At 50.4% G+C, this 14,183-nt stretch overlaps 1 protein-coding gene across 1 annotated transcript in view; it reads left to right on the top strand.

Moving 5' to 3' along the window:
* The window catches only part of SOX13 (SRY-box transcription factor 13), a 34,106-nt gene that overhangs the window by 18,837 nt on the left and 1,086 nt on the right, over positions 1–14,183 (top strand). The window contains exons 2-13 of the mRNA XM_023730320.1: positions 4,311–4,509; positions 5,938–6,049; positions 6,140–6,226; positions 8,260–8,432; positions 8,881–8,949; positions 9,365–9,479; positions 10,754–10,839; positions 11,095–11,257; positions 11,667–11,776; positions 11,922–12,018; positions 12,481–12,624; positions 13,845–14,061. Coding sequence (XP_023586088.1) covers positions 4,311–4,509; positions 5,938–6,049; positions 6,140–6,226; positions 8,260–8,432; positions 8,881–8,949; positions 9,365–9,479; positions 10,754–10,839; positions 11,095–11,257; positions 11,667–11,776; positions 11,922–12,018; positions 12,481–12,624; positions 13,845–14,061 — 1,572 coding nt within the window. The remainder of the gene's footprint in view (positions 1–4,310; positions 4,510–5,937; positions 6,050–6,139; positions 6,227–8,259; positions 8,433–8,880; positions 8,950–9,364; positions 9,480–10,753; positions 10,840–11,094; positions 11,258–11,666; positions 11,777–11,921; positions 12,019–12,480; positions 12,625–13,844; positions 14,062–14,183) is intronic.

The raw sequence follows: 14,183 nt of genomic DNA, 5'->3' as shown, positions 1-14,183 counted from the left end.
TGTTGCTTATTGGTCCAGTTGTGAGGATTTTTGTTTTCTTTATGTTAAGGTGTAATCCATACTGAAGGCTGTAGTCTTTGATCTTCATCAATAAGTGTTGCAAGTCCTCTTCACTTTCAGCAAGCAAGGTTGTGTTATCTGCATATCACAGGACTAAAAAAAAAACCCGTTGCCGTCAAGTCCACAGAGTAAAACTACCCCATAGAGTTACCAAGGAGCACCTGGTGAATGTGAACTGCCGACGTTTTGGTTAGCAGTCGTAGCTCTTAACCACTATATCACCAGCGTTTCCATCACAGGACTCATTGTGGAAAACGGCAGAGAGCACTCTTCTGGATTTCTCCTCCTCACCTACAGGCTTCGTGAGACCAGAACCATAAGAAAGGTGTGGAAGTTCAGTCATCCAAACGGGAGGGGTATGAGGTATAGGGGGTAAGAGAAAAGGGTCCCAGATCAAGGTACCATCTTCTATCTTCCATACTTCTGGACTTTGTCGGGGTAATCAAAATTTGCAAAGAACCCAAAATTCTTTTGGATCTTTGACAAGAAACGACTCATAATTAGCAATGTACTTCATCAGTAAGTACTTCAAGTCCTTTTCACTTTCAGCAAGCAAGATTGTGTCATCTGCATATCACAGGTTGTTAATAGTCTTCCTGCAGTCCTGATGCTGCATTCTTCATATACTCTAGCTTCTCTGATTATTTGTTCAGCATACAGATTGAATAAATATGAAAGGATACAACCCTGATGCACAGCTTTCCAGATTTTAAACCACTCAGCATCCCCTTATTCTGTTCAATCAACTGCCTCTTGGTCTATGTACAGGTTCCTCACGAGCACAATTAAGTGTTCTGGAATTCCCATTCTTTGCAATGTTATCCATAAGTTGTTATGATCCACACAGTTGAATGCCTTTGCATAGTCAATAAAACACAGGTAAACATCTTTCTGCTATTCTCTGCTTTCAGCCAGGATTCATCTGACATCAGCAATGATATCCCTCTTTCCATGTCCTCTTCTGAATCCTGCTTGAAATTTGGAGGCTAGGAGTCTGAATTCAGCTCGTCAGCAGGGCTGTGCTCTCTGGCTAAAAGTCTAAATCAGGGCATCTGCTCGAGGGCAAGTTCCTTTTCAGCTCTGGGAGCCCCGGGCGTTCCTTCTTGGCATTCTTTGGTTTGTAGATGAATCTTCACGTGGTCTCTTCCCTCTCATTCAGAAGGGATTAGATTTAGGACCCCACCCTATTCTGATATGTCCTTCTTAACACAACAAAAGAAAACATGATTTTCAAACAGGTTCACATTCACAGGTACAGGGGTTAGGACATTGTATCTTTTGAGGAGACAATTCAATCTGTAACAGTGTATTATATAGGGCAGTCGATATTCCGAGAACTAACCCATTGGGATCAAGTCAGTTCCGACTTGCAGCAACCTTATAAAACAGAGTAGAACTGCCCTATAGGGCTTCCAAGGCTGCAAATCTTTACCGAAGCAGACTGTGGAGCGGCTGGTGGATTTGAACCACAACCTTTTGGTTAGCAGCTGAGCATTTAAACCACTGTGCCATCAAGGGTCCTTCCTTGGAACTAGGTGAATGATATCTTCCATTTTGGGGAGATATTAGGGAGTGGTGGGACTAAGACAAACTGGCCTGCTACTCGGTTCCAGCCAATTGTTGCCAAAGGCCCACTTCAAGAAGAGTTGAAATCCAGATTTTTATGTGATATGTACTGATTTTTTAAATTTTGGTCACTAATTACAAACACATACATACACAAACATAGATACATATATGTATATGCAGTCGACCCTCGTTATATGAAGACTCTGTATTCACAAATTCATCTAGTTACTAAAAATACTCGTGGAGCTTTCCAGGTCAGTGTCAGCTGACGTAGAAAAAGGCTGACTCAGAAAGTTTGTGGGGACTTTATAGAACATAACTACACTAAGTCCCTGGGTTAAGAACTTACAATTTATAGACAACTGTACTTAAGAATGAACTGCCATAAAGCCTATTATATTAAAATTTTGAGTTAAATGAATGGTTTGTAATAACGAATGGATGCACTACTTTATGACGCTCATGAAAACATTGCGTGGCTTCAGCGTTTCATGCAATCGAGGAAGGAGAATGCCGTCCGCCATTTTAAGTCTGAGCATGTTGCCGTCAGTGCTGTATTAAGTGGGTGACTTTGTATTTGGCTTGAGTTTTCCTCTTATTTACTCTTGGAACCACGGCCGGATAAAGGTATGTGAGGGTCCTAAGCGTTAATAATCTGTGGTGAACCCTCCTGTGTTTATTCACACATTCGAACAGGATATGTGTATTTTATATATATATACATGTGTTTATATGTGTCTGTGTGCCTTAGCTATCCATGATGTAACTTCTTTTTAAATGTGAGTATAATATTAGCGACTGAATGCAAAAGTTCTCTATGCCATTTTAGTAGAATGAGATGAACTGGATAATAAAATTTTTAGTGGATGTGGGGTACTAAGATTTTTACCACATACCACATTTTCTACAAAAAGAATATTCGACATTATTCTACAACAAACAAAATGACGCAGTGAACTTAGTTGTTTCAACAATCAATGTAAAATTCTGTTGCTCTCCCACAATGAAAAATTGACTTTCACCAGTTTTGCTTTAAACGGCTCATACTTCAGTTTTAATGCTCGTTTCATAATAATGCTGTAATTATAAATGAACAAATGAAAAAATGTCATAAAAGGAAATTTACCGATCAGAAAACAATATTACAACAAATGGCTATATTTTAGTTTTAGATAGATTTTCATCAGCCGGCACCCCCGTTTTGTTGATGCCCTAGGCGCGTTCCTACCTTGCTCATTGGGTAATCTGTTCCTGTTTGTAACCATGCCTGCAAAGCGTAAATCCAATGCAAGTGCTGGTGATGCATCAGAGAAAAGGAAAATGATCACGACTGAAAAGCAGGTGGAAATAATAAAGCGATTGGAAAGAGGTGAAACACCATAGGTCATTGGCAAAGCTTTAGGCTATAGTCATTCAACGATTGGAACAATTTTAAAGAATAAAATGAGAATAATGGAGCGTCTGAAAGGCTCTGCCCCGGTGAAAGGTACAGTTATTACTAAGCAACACAGTGGCTTTATTACTGAAATGGAAAGGCTGTTGATAATTTGGTTAGATGATCAAAATCAGCATAATATGCCTACTAGCCTTACTTTAGTGCGGGAAGAGGCTCGATGCCTTTTGAGTGATTTGAAAGCTGCACGTGCAGTAGGTGAAGGTGATTGTGATGAAGAATTTGTTGCGAGTAGGGGTTGGTTCAGTCGATTCAGAGTGAGGGCAAATTTATTTAATATTAAAGTGCAAGGTGAAACAGCGATGCAATGAGAGTGTTAACCTTTAATTACGATCTTTTTTTTCTTTATCAAAACTTTTAACAACTGTTGTTGTTTTTTTTTTTTTTTACAATACTGTATATCTACACGTACAGGTTCTCTCTCTCTTTTTAGTACAGTACCGTATGTAGGTACTTTTATTACTACTGTATTATTATGTTTAAGATATTTTAGTGTATTTGGAAGTGTTTTATATGCATAGAAAGGTAAAATGTACACTGTATATTTTAGGCAAACATTTGACTGACAGTAAATAGGAACCGTACGTACCTGTTCCAATTTCTTGCAAATTCAAGTTAAAGACAGACTTAGGAACGGATCTCGTTCGTAACCCAGGGATTGCCTGTACGGCGAATAACAAGAATCAAATACATATGTACTTATATATGTATGTATGTGTATATGTACGTATGTATATATGTACTTGTATGTCTGTATATATGTATATGTATGTATATATACATGTATATATGTATGTATGGACGTGTACATATATGTATGTATGTACGTACGTGTATATAAATGTATGTGTGTATATATATAATTTTTGGCTCTGTTGGGCTCAGTTGCTGGCCTCCTTAGGTGAACTCATCAACCCGTTAGTCCCAACATTGCAACAGGCAGGGAGTGACAAAGGTTAGGCTCAACTTTCTCTAGACCTTTCTATTAAATCTTAAAATTAAATTGAAACATTTAAAAAAGAGGGCCCCAAAAGCCTTTTCTGAATTTTCACTGTGGGTTCCATAATGTAAGCTTACATTTTGTGTAACTGAGTGTGCCTGTCTGTGGGGCGCCAGGAGGCACTGGGGCCGGGGAACCGAGGGTGCGGTCACTGCCTCTGCTGCTGAGAGGGCGGAAGTTTCCGTCAGCCCTGTCAGACCTCAGCTCACCCTGCTCCTCCTCCCTCAGGATGTCCATGAGGAGCCCCGTCTCTGCCCAGCTGGCCCTGGATGGCGTTGGCACCATGGTGAACTGCACCATCAAGTCGGAGGAGAAGAAGGAGACTTGCCACGAGCCTCCCCAGGGATCGGCTGCTGCAGCTGAACCCCAGCCTGGAGACCCAGCCCAGGCCCCTCAGGATGGCGCTGACCCCCAGGCTCCAGCCCAGGTGCGCCCAGCACTATCCCAGGGGTTCCTGGGTCAGTGTCCCCATCCCTGTTCTGTAGCCTCACCCCATTGCCATTGGCTTGTCCTCTAGGCGGAGGCAGGCAACCTCCCCTGGCTGGGCAGCAGGTGCGGGCAGAAAAATTCATTGTTGGGGTAGGAGGTTGCTTAGGTGAGCGGGGAGGGGCTGCTAATGAGTTCAGCCTGAGGCTGGAAACCAGGTCACCCGGCAAAGCAGGGCATGGACAGACTCCTGTGCTCACTCACCTCGAACCAATCTGAACCAGTTGCTGCTGAGTCCGACTCATGGTGACCCCATGTGTGTCAGAGTAGAACTGTGCTCCACAGGGTTTTCAATGGCTGATTTTTTGGAAGTAGATCACCAGGCCTTTCTTCCGAGGTGCCTCTGGGTGGACTCAAACCTTCAGCCTCTTGGTTTGCAGCCAAGCACAGTAACCATTTGCACCACCCAGGGACTCCTCCTGTTCACCTACTGTGTGCTAATAACACTGTGCCCAGCACTTGGGGACTTACTAAGACTACTTGGGGAGATGAAATAGACACACTCAAAGTTTGACTTAAAAGTGAAAACGAGCTTTTTCATCTGATTTGAGAAAATCCGCCTTATTATCTAAGCAAGAGTTAGATCCCTATTAAAGATAATACAGTTCCTCACCCTTTAAAAGAGCAGTTGAACTACACGATCAGTAAGGATTTTTCATGTCTTTAAGATTCTGTGATTTCATGCAGAAGACATAAAAAGGGAACAACATATAATTAAAAGGCAAATGAGTGGAAGTGAGGAGGGTTTGAGGGCTCTGAGGGATTTAGTGGTGAGGGGGCAGTGATCAAGGAAGACTTCCTGGAGGAGTAGGGCCTCAAGCTGGACCTTAAAGGATGGGGGAGGACTCAGATGAGAAGAGGGGAGAGGAGAGGGCTTCTTAAGGAACGGCGGGGTGGGGGCCCTGTGAGGAACTGGCCTGAGCAGTGCGTTTCTGCAAGGGAGTAATCATTAATAGCTGGCTTTTGGCCTGTGACTGCAGTGGCCAGCCCCATCCACATACATTAACTCCCTTGATCCCATCTACAGTCCCATGACGGGAGGTATGAGTATTTCCATTTTCAGAAGAGGAAAGTCAGGTTCAGAAGGGTTCAGAGACTCATGTGGGATCAAGCAGCTTGTGAGTCACCAATCCCAGATGGAAACCCAGGTCTTTTGTCTTGAAATCTTTTGTTCTTTTCACTGTATCAAGTAAGGTCAGAGCAAAGACTGGGACAGTGGGGGAAAAGGAGCCCTACCCGGTGAGCAGCAGGGGTGGGTGGAGACTCTGGGATCCCTTCAGGGCGAACGTCACTGGGATGGCTCAACCCTCCTGCAGGCTGTCTCCCCCTTCTCTTGGGGGTGACGGTGACAATTCAGGGTGTCTTACAGGACTGTAGCTCTCCAGAGAGGAGTGGGTCCCCAGAACCCAAGAGACCAGGAGCCGCTGAGGCTGCTTCTGGAAGCCAGGAGAAGCTGGACTTCAATCGAAATTTAAAAGAAGGTAAGATGTCTGGCCTAGATAGAGACAGTGGCCTGGGGCAGAGAGGGGGTGGGTGGGAGAGTTGCTCCTGATCCCTCTGCTGTCTTCCAGTTGTGCCGGCCATCGAGAAACTGCTGTCCAGTGACTGGAAGGAGAGGTTTCTGGGAAGGAGTTCTGTGGAGACCAAAGATGTCAAAGGTGAAGCCCTGCATGGGTGGGCAGTGAGATGTTTGAGCCCCCTCTCCCTGCTGCAAGCCTGGCCTGGCCGTGAGTCTGGGTCTGTAATTCTGGGTAGTGCAATCTTGGAAAGAGATTCTTGGTGCCCGCATGCTTGGCTTGTGCCACTCTGGGTCCTGCCTGGCCCTAAACCAAAACCAAATCAAACCCACTGTGGTCCAGTTGATTTCCAACTCATAGCGACCCTACAGGGCAGAGTAGAACCGCCGCCATAGGGTTTCCAAGGAGCGGCTGGTGGATTTAAACTGCCAGCCTTTTGGTGAGCAGCCATAACTCTTAACCACTGTGCCACCAGGGCTCCATACCTGGCCCTTAAACAAAACAGAACAAAACGGAAACCCGTTGCTGTCGAGTCGATTCCAGCTCATAGCGACCCTGTAGGACAGAGTAGAACTGCCCCATAGGGTTTCCAAGGAGCGCCTGGTGGATTCAAACTGCCGACCTTTTGGTTAGCTGCCATAGCTAACCACTGCACCACCAGGGTGCCTGCCTGGCCCTAGGGGGTGTTAAAAACCTAAGAGCTTAGAGAAACACCCAAAATTGGTGTAACAGAATATGTTTGTCTTGAGTAGATACGATTTGAATGGGGAGCGCCAACCCGAACATCTCAGGAAGACCCGTGAAAGCGGGTCATATAGATCATCGTTATGTTAGTTTATCAGGAGGTAACATCAGTGTTCCAGGTGGTTGGAAAAACAGAGTCACTCAGGACATGCCATACATTTTCCAGTCAGACCCTGGGGGTTCCTGCTCCTTGAAAGCACACATAGATAATTCTCTGAAAGAGCCCAGTGCCTTAAGGGGAAAGGATGGCCACTAAGCTGTTTACTAGGCTATTGTTTGACTTCCTTAAAGGCTCAAGGTTCAAAAGGACACCTGAGGGCAGAAGGCCTGGGTAGGCCACCCCAATTCCATGAACCCAGAAATCTGGATTCCAGGAGAGTCAAAACGGTTTTGTCAGAGGTTACCACCATCCCTTGGTCCCCCAAGCGTTAGGTTTGGCTTATTCCCATACAGGAGTGGCCTGGTGGGAATTAAATCCCATAAAGGATTCTGCCTCTTAGCAGACCTTGTGACCTTGAGCGTGTCATTGCCACTCCCTGGGCCTAACTGCAAAATGAGCCCAAAATTCCCTTTCACCGTGAATAATTCTGGGCCACCAGGGCCCTACTAAGTGAATGAGAAGTGGGTTCATTAGAGTGACAGTTTTTCCAATCTGTGATCATCACACCCCCAGAGGGAACTTTAAAACAGGGCAGATGCCCAGGCTCCATCCCCCATCTACTGGGACGCCCCCCAGGGGAAGGGAGCCTGGCCTCAGTATTTCCCACAAGCTCCTTGAGTGATTCTGATACAAATGGTCTGCAGCCTGAAGCTTAGGAATGAACAAGTGTAATAAATAATTGCGCCAGACCATGAGCTAAACTGGAAGGCAGAGAAGCACCAGCATTAACTGGTTGAGAACCACGTACCAGACACTGGGCTGAGAGCTTTCCATACAGTATCTCATTTACCTCTCACAGCAGCCCGGTTACCTGGTTGCTATCATGCTCGTTTACAGATAAACTAAGGTGCAGGGAAGTTCAGTAGCTTGCCCAACAGCTCCCAGGTGGGATGGGTTGAACCCGGATTTGTCTTGCTCCAAAGCCTGTGCATGTCCCACTGCACCCTCCTGTGAGACCGTTGTCCTGTCCGCACTGCACACTCGAGGCTGGGTGCTCGAGGGGCAGGTCGGGTGCTGAGATGGCCCATCATCAGAATTTCCAGGGCCTGGAGTTGGTGCCTGATGGTGGGGAAGTTCTAGGCCCTGCTAGTTGTGAGGATGACACAGTGAGGAATCCCCTCCAGAGCAGAGGCCGTGTCTCAGTCATCTCTTGTCGCTTAGCTTCTCACAGGGGCCTGGGACAGAGCAGTTGCTCAATAAATGTTGGGTGGATGGATGGATGGATGAACAAATGAAAAACCTCAATTGTGGCTCTTTCACTATGGGGCAGGGACCCAGGAGAGCCTGGCAGAGAAGGAGCTCCAGCTTTTGGTCATGATCCACCAATTGTCTACCCTTCGGGACCAGCTTCTGACGGCCCACTCAGAGCAGAAGAACATGGCTGCCATGCTCTTTGAGAAGCAGCAGCAGCAGATGGAGCTGGCCCGACAGCAGCAGGAGCAGGTAGGTCCAGCTTGGTGCTTAGCTGTTTTTCCAGGCGAGGTCTCTGTCGGGCTCTGTAGAGGAGCACCCTGGGGGCAAGCCTAGCCAGTGCAGGCTGCAGCCTGGGGCAGGTGGGGAGGGGGCTGCAGACGGGCTGTAGGGTTCCCACCTGTAGAGCAGGTTAAGGTGGTGGCAGGGTGCTTAAGAGACTCTGCAGTAAGAGCAGCTGATGGCTTCCTGCCCAACCCCCATCCCTGGTCCTCTGAGGGGAAGGGTCAGCTCCCCACAAAAGGAGAATAAATTCTGAGGGGTAACTCTTCTATTCTGCCCCCTGCCCAGCCTTCTCAGTGGTTTGCCCCAGTGCGGATGGCAGGGTTGGGTAGAGCCAAGAAAGGTGGCTCTGTGGGAGCCAGGGGCACCCGGGGCCTAATGTCCACGGCCTCTTGGCCCACTCTTTCCCCTCAACCAGATTGCTAAGCAGCAGCAACAGCTAATCCAGCAGCAGCATAAGATCAACCTCCTTCAGCAGCAGATACAGGTAAAGAGAGGGGAGAGCTGGGAGGAGAAAGAGGGCCAGGGGGTTGACACCTGCCTGCAGAGGTGCCAGGGAGAGGGAGGGAACAGGGATGTGGATTAAGCTAGAGTCACCAAGAGCAGGATCGCTTGGGCATGACCCTAAGGAGGGGGCTCTCATTTCTGCTCTGGCCCCTTCCTAAGTGTTCTTCCTCTGTTTTAAGGAAGGGGCCCAGAGTATCTTCCTCCCCAGCTAGGAACTGAGGGCAGGTAGACAGGGGCTCCAGGAGGTGGTGTGGGATCAGATGGACCCTTTTGAAGACTATCCCTGTTCATTATCCTCTTGCTTCTCATGGGTGGGTCCATCCTGTGTCCTGGGCTGACCACGGCTGGGTAGCCCTTTGGGCCCCTGGGGACTCACAGGATTTCTTCGCCTTCAGCAGGTCAACATGCCTTATGTCATGATCCCAGCCTTCCCTCCAAGCCATCAACCTCTGCCTGTCACTCCCGATTCCCAGCTGGCTTTGCCTATTCAGCCCATCCCCTGCAAACCAGGTAAAGCGTGTGTGGGGAGGGGTCCCACCACCAAGGCTGACTAATCGTGAGGTGGTCAGGAAGGAGCCCTGGAATTGTTCTCATCCATTAATTTGCTGCATGACCTTTTGGGGCCTTAGTTTCTGGATCTGTTCAGTGGAAGAATAATTCATTCTTTCCGAAGTTCACTGGGAAAATGAAAAGAAATGGCATATTGGAAACCATAGAGTATTTGCCAGATGTAAGCTGATGTGGCTATTCAAGGGCTTGTGTACCCAGTTCTGGTGCCAGAACCATGAACTCTACTGAGCATTAGTATCTTGACTATTAACTGAGACTTACTGCCTCTCCCAAATCCCAGTAGCCAGCATTTCTGCCTTCTCGTCCTTGCTCTGCCCTGGCCATACCATTCATGTCTTCCCCCAGTCACTGAGATTCAACAAACAGACCGAGCACTCACCACGTGTCAGACACTGCAGTGCTGGGGCGGCTGGGGCGGTGACTGGATAGGGTCCCTGAGCTTCAAGAATTTACAGTCTGGGGAGGGAGAAGGAGACAATAACTGGGGAACCAGGGAAAGCTTCTTGGGGAGACATTTGATCTGGTCCTGGGAGAATGGGTAGGACTTGAGAGGGTGAAGCTGAGAGTGGAGGTCATTGGGAAAGGCCAATCCAGGCAGAGACCTTGGGGTCCTACGCAGGAAGCTGCAGAGGAGGGTTCAGAGAGGGTTGAGAGGAGGCCATGCCAGGAGTAGTGAGACTCAGCCGGGAGGGCAGTTGGGGCCGGAGCACTGAGCTTGGAATGGATTCTGTAGGACATAGAACACGTTTAACTGCTGAGTAGAGACTGTGTGGTCACTCTGGCTGTGGGGTGATAAGGAATGGAGAGGGGACCAGCAGGACCAGGTGCGAGGCTATTGAGGTGATTCCTGTGATTGGGGATGACAGCTGAACTGGGGCAGTGACAGTGGGGATGGAGACAGAGATAGAATTGTTAGCCCATAATGATGAAGCGTCACAGGGACAGGGAAGAGATGTCACCCATATTTGGCCCAGGAGTGTGAATGACTTTAAAGTCAATTCCCTCTGGTCCATCCTCCCTGATCCACCAGTGAGAAAGAGTAGGAATGAGAAATCCTTCTGGGAGAGTTCCTTTGGCTGGGGATGGCAGTGGTTAGAGCCAAGCTGGGTCAGCCCCGAGGCTCTGCCCCCCTTGTGGTGCTGGGACCTCATCAAGCAGGGTGTCTGCTGTTCTGTGCTCATCCAGGATTTTTCTCCTTGCTGCCTTTTCCATAGTGGAGTATCCGCTGCAGCTGCTGCACAGTCCCCCTGCCCCAGTGTTGAAGAGGCCTGGGGCCATGGCTGCCCACCACCCCCTGCAGGTACTACCCTGCCCAGCTGGCCTGGGGCTCCCCCCGACAATATGATGGCTGGTTGCCCCCCGGGGAGGTTGGGCGTGTGCAAGTGGTGAATGCTGGCAGCCTCTGTTCTTGTTCAGCTGCTCCTTTGCCTTCTTTTTCTGTCTCCTTGTCTTTCCTGGGTATGCTGGGCTTTCTTTCTGTGTCACCATCTGTCCCCTCTGCTCCTCTGGGGGGGTTTCCTTTGGTGTCTCACCCTCTGACCTGGGTCTCCCCCAGGAGCCCTCCCAGCCCCTGAACCTCACAGCCAAGCCCAAGGCCCCAGAGCCGCCCAGCACCTCCAGCTCCCCCAGCCTGAAGATGAGCAACTGCGGACCCCGCCCCCCCAGTCATGGGGCCCCCACGCGGGACCTGCAGGCGAGCCCCCCCAGCCTGCCTCTGGGTAAGCCCTTCCCAGAGGAGAGCCTAGGAGGCATGACATGACCTTGGGCATGTCCCCTCCTGTCTCTGAGTTACAGTTCTTGTAAATCAAGGGGTTAGACTTGCTCCCCTAGGTTCCTTTAGTTCCAACATTCAGTGTCTCATAAGGCTTCCTCCTCTTCACCTCCCCTCCATATCAATGTGGGCACCCAGGCATCAGGAGTCCAGGCCACAGCGTCTGTTAGTGCTGCATAGAAGCCAGTGCTAATGGCGGCCCCTTGATGTGCCATGCAGTGCCCCTGGGGAGGGAGTGCTAACTCACAGGAGGGCACGGCATGGAGGCTGCTGGAGGAGGGTGCAGCAGGGTCAGGTTTGGACTTGGGCTCAGTAGACCCCTTCAGCTCTCTCTTCCCTCACCCCCTTCCCAATAGGCTTCCTTGGTGAAGGGGACGCCGTCACCAAAGCCATCCAGGACGCTCGACAGCTGCTGCACGGCCACAGTGGGGTCTTGGAAAGCTCCCCCAACACTCCCTTCCGTAAAGTACGGGCCCCAGCTCCCCTGCCCTGGGAGCAGTGGACTGGTGGTGGCCAGGGGTGGGAAACTCAAAGAGTGTGAGGCCACCCAAAGGAGGGGCGGTGGGGGGAGGCAGAGGGACTGCTGTACAGGTCACCCCTGTCCACCCCAGGACCTCGTCAGCCTGGACTCGTCCCCAGCCAAGGAGCGGCTGGAGGAGAGCTGCGTGCACCCTCTGGAAGAAGCCATGCTGAGCTGCGACATGGACGGTGAGGGCCGCGGGCTGGGGGCTGACGGGCAGGAGGGCCTGCCGCTGCTTCCACACCAGGGCCAGGGTGGGTCTGTCGTCCATCCCCGAGCCCCTGGCTCCCTCAGTGTGTCTGCGGAGTCTTCTTCAGGCGTGCGTGCTTCTATTGTCCCATTGTCTGTTGGCCGTCTCTGTACCTGCTTTCCTCCATCTTGTCACTGCGGGGCCTCTGCTCTCTCTCCTGAGGGCTTTGGCTCCCTTGTGTGTCTGTTCATTGTCTGTCTCTGGGTCCCTGGCTGGGCCTCTGCTGATACTTCGCTGCCAGCTGTTGGTTTCCTCTGCACCCCTCTCCTGCCTTGGCTTGTCCTGGGAGCCTCCCTGGTGCCTCCTAGTGGTCAAGTAGGGGCCGCATATTTTCTCCCTGCCCTGGGTAGACTCCTCACCCCAGACAGGCTACCCAGCTGACTCAACCCCTGCCCCCCAGGCTCCCGCCACTTTCCCGAGTCCCGGAACAGCAGCCACATCAAGAGGCCCATGAACGCCTTCATGGTGTGGGCCAAGGACGAGCGGCGGAAGATCCTCCAAGCCTTCCCAGACATGCACAACTCCAGCATCAGCAAGATCCTCGGTGAGGGCCGGTGGCTGGGGCTCCGGGGGCCATAGTCCAGCAGGACCAGAGCTTGCTAGGTGATATTCCACCCCATGTTGAACTCTGGTGGAATCTGATGAGGCGGCGGGTGTCGGGAGGTGTTGGGGCAGCTGGGTCCTGGGGTCTTATACTATCGTAAGGCTCTTCTGGAAGCACCTGCACCCAAGTACGAAGAACCTCCCCAGCCCCAAAGTGCCGCTAGAGACCTCCCATCCCCTCATCCCCACTGTCCCTGCATCTTGATCAGCATCTTTACCCTGCTCCTGCCCTTCCTAACCCACTGTGAAGAGTTTCCCAGACACTAGAGTCCCAACCCAATGGAGAAATGAGTGAGAGTGCACGACCTACTCATTCTACCAGTGTTTCTATTTTGTACTTGCTAACCCTGGTGGCACAGTGGTTAAGAGCTACAGCTGCTAACCAGTAGGTAGGCAGTTCAAATCCACCAGGTGCTCCTTGGAAACACTATGGGGCAGTTCTGCTCTGTCCTAGAGGGTCACTACAAGTTGGAATTGACTTGATGGCAAGGGGTTTGGTTTTTTTTTTTAATGTGTGGGTCCAAAGGCAGCAACCTGTTGTGTAGCACTTCTCCCGTGCACTTTCTCACAATAATACAGAAGTACCCAAGAACCTACTTCAGAGGAGAAGGGTGTGTGTTGTGTACTCTTTGGCCCCCTGATCCTCTCCACTGTTTGCCCAGGCCCTTGGAGCTGGCTCTGGCAGGTGACAGGAGAAACCAATGCTCCTAGACTTTGTAAATCCCATGTTCTAACTGGAGGCCTCCAGGGAGGGGTATAGGCAGGGCAGGTGGGGCTAGAAGAGAGCAGCGGTTTTCAAGATTGAGCCTTCTCCAGTGTCAATGCGGGTCCCTTGTCAACTGCAACCAGGTATTTTGTCCTGTCTGGGTTTGGGAGCCCTGGGCTGGCTGCTCTTTTGTTTATGCAAACCAGGCAGACCTAAGGCCTACGAGTTTCTGGGCTATTTGGGAGGCAGGTGGGTGCTGCGCCTTCAGCTAGCAATTGTGTGCTCATATACATGCAGCTTCATTCGTGCATTTGCACAACATCCAACCAGGCACTCTCACCTGTTATTACTGTTTACCTATCTGGGGGCCAAAGTCTTCTCGGAGCCTCCAGGGCCTGCAGGGGTGGGGGTGGCCAGCTGGGCCCAGCACTGACGCATGCCCTGGGGCTGGCCAGGCTCCCGCTGGAAGGCCATGACCAACCAGGAGAAGCAGCCCTACTATGAGGAGCAGGCGCGGCTGAGCCGGCAGCACCTGGAGAAGTATCCTGACTACAAGTACAAGCCGAGGCCCAAGCGCACCTGCATCGTGGAGGGCAAGCGGCTGCGCGTGGGCGAGTACAAGGCCCTGATGAGGACCAGGCGCCAGGACGCCCGCCAGAGCTACGTGATCCCGTAAGCAGGTCCTCCCCAGGCAGCTCTGTGTTAGTGTGTAGCTCACATGAGTGGCTGGGTGGTACCAGTGCGTGGCTCAACACCAGGGGTGCAGTGTGTGTGTGTGTGTGTGTGTGTGTGTG

Source organism: Trichechus manatus, unplaced genomic scaffold, assembly GCF_000243295.1.
Source record: "Trichechus manatus latirostris isolate Lorelei unplaced genomic scaffold, TriManLat1.0 scaffold00035, whole genome shotgun sequence".
Taxonomy (NCBI): Eukaryota; Metazoa; Chordata; class Mammalia; order Sirenia; family Trichechidae; genus Trichechus; species Trichechus manatus.
The sequence above is the reverse complement of the archived record's forward strand: the minus strand, read 5'-3'. Positions and strand labels throughout refer to the sequence as shown.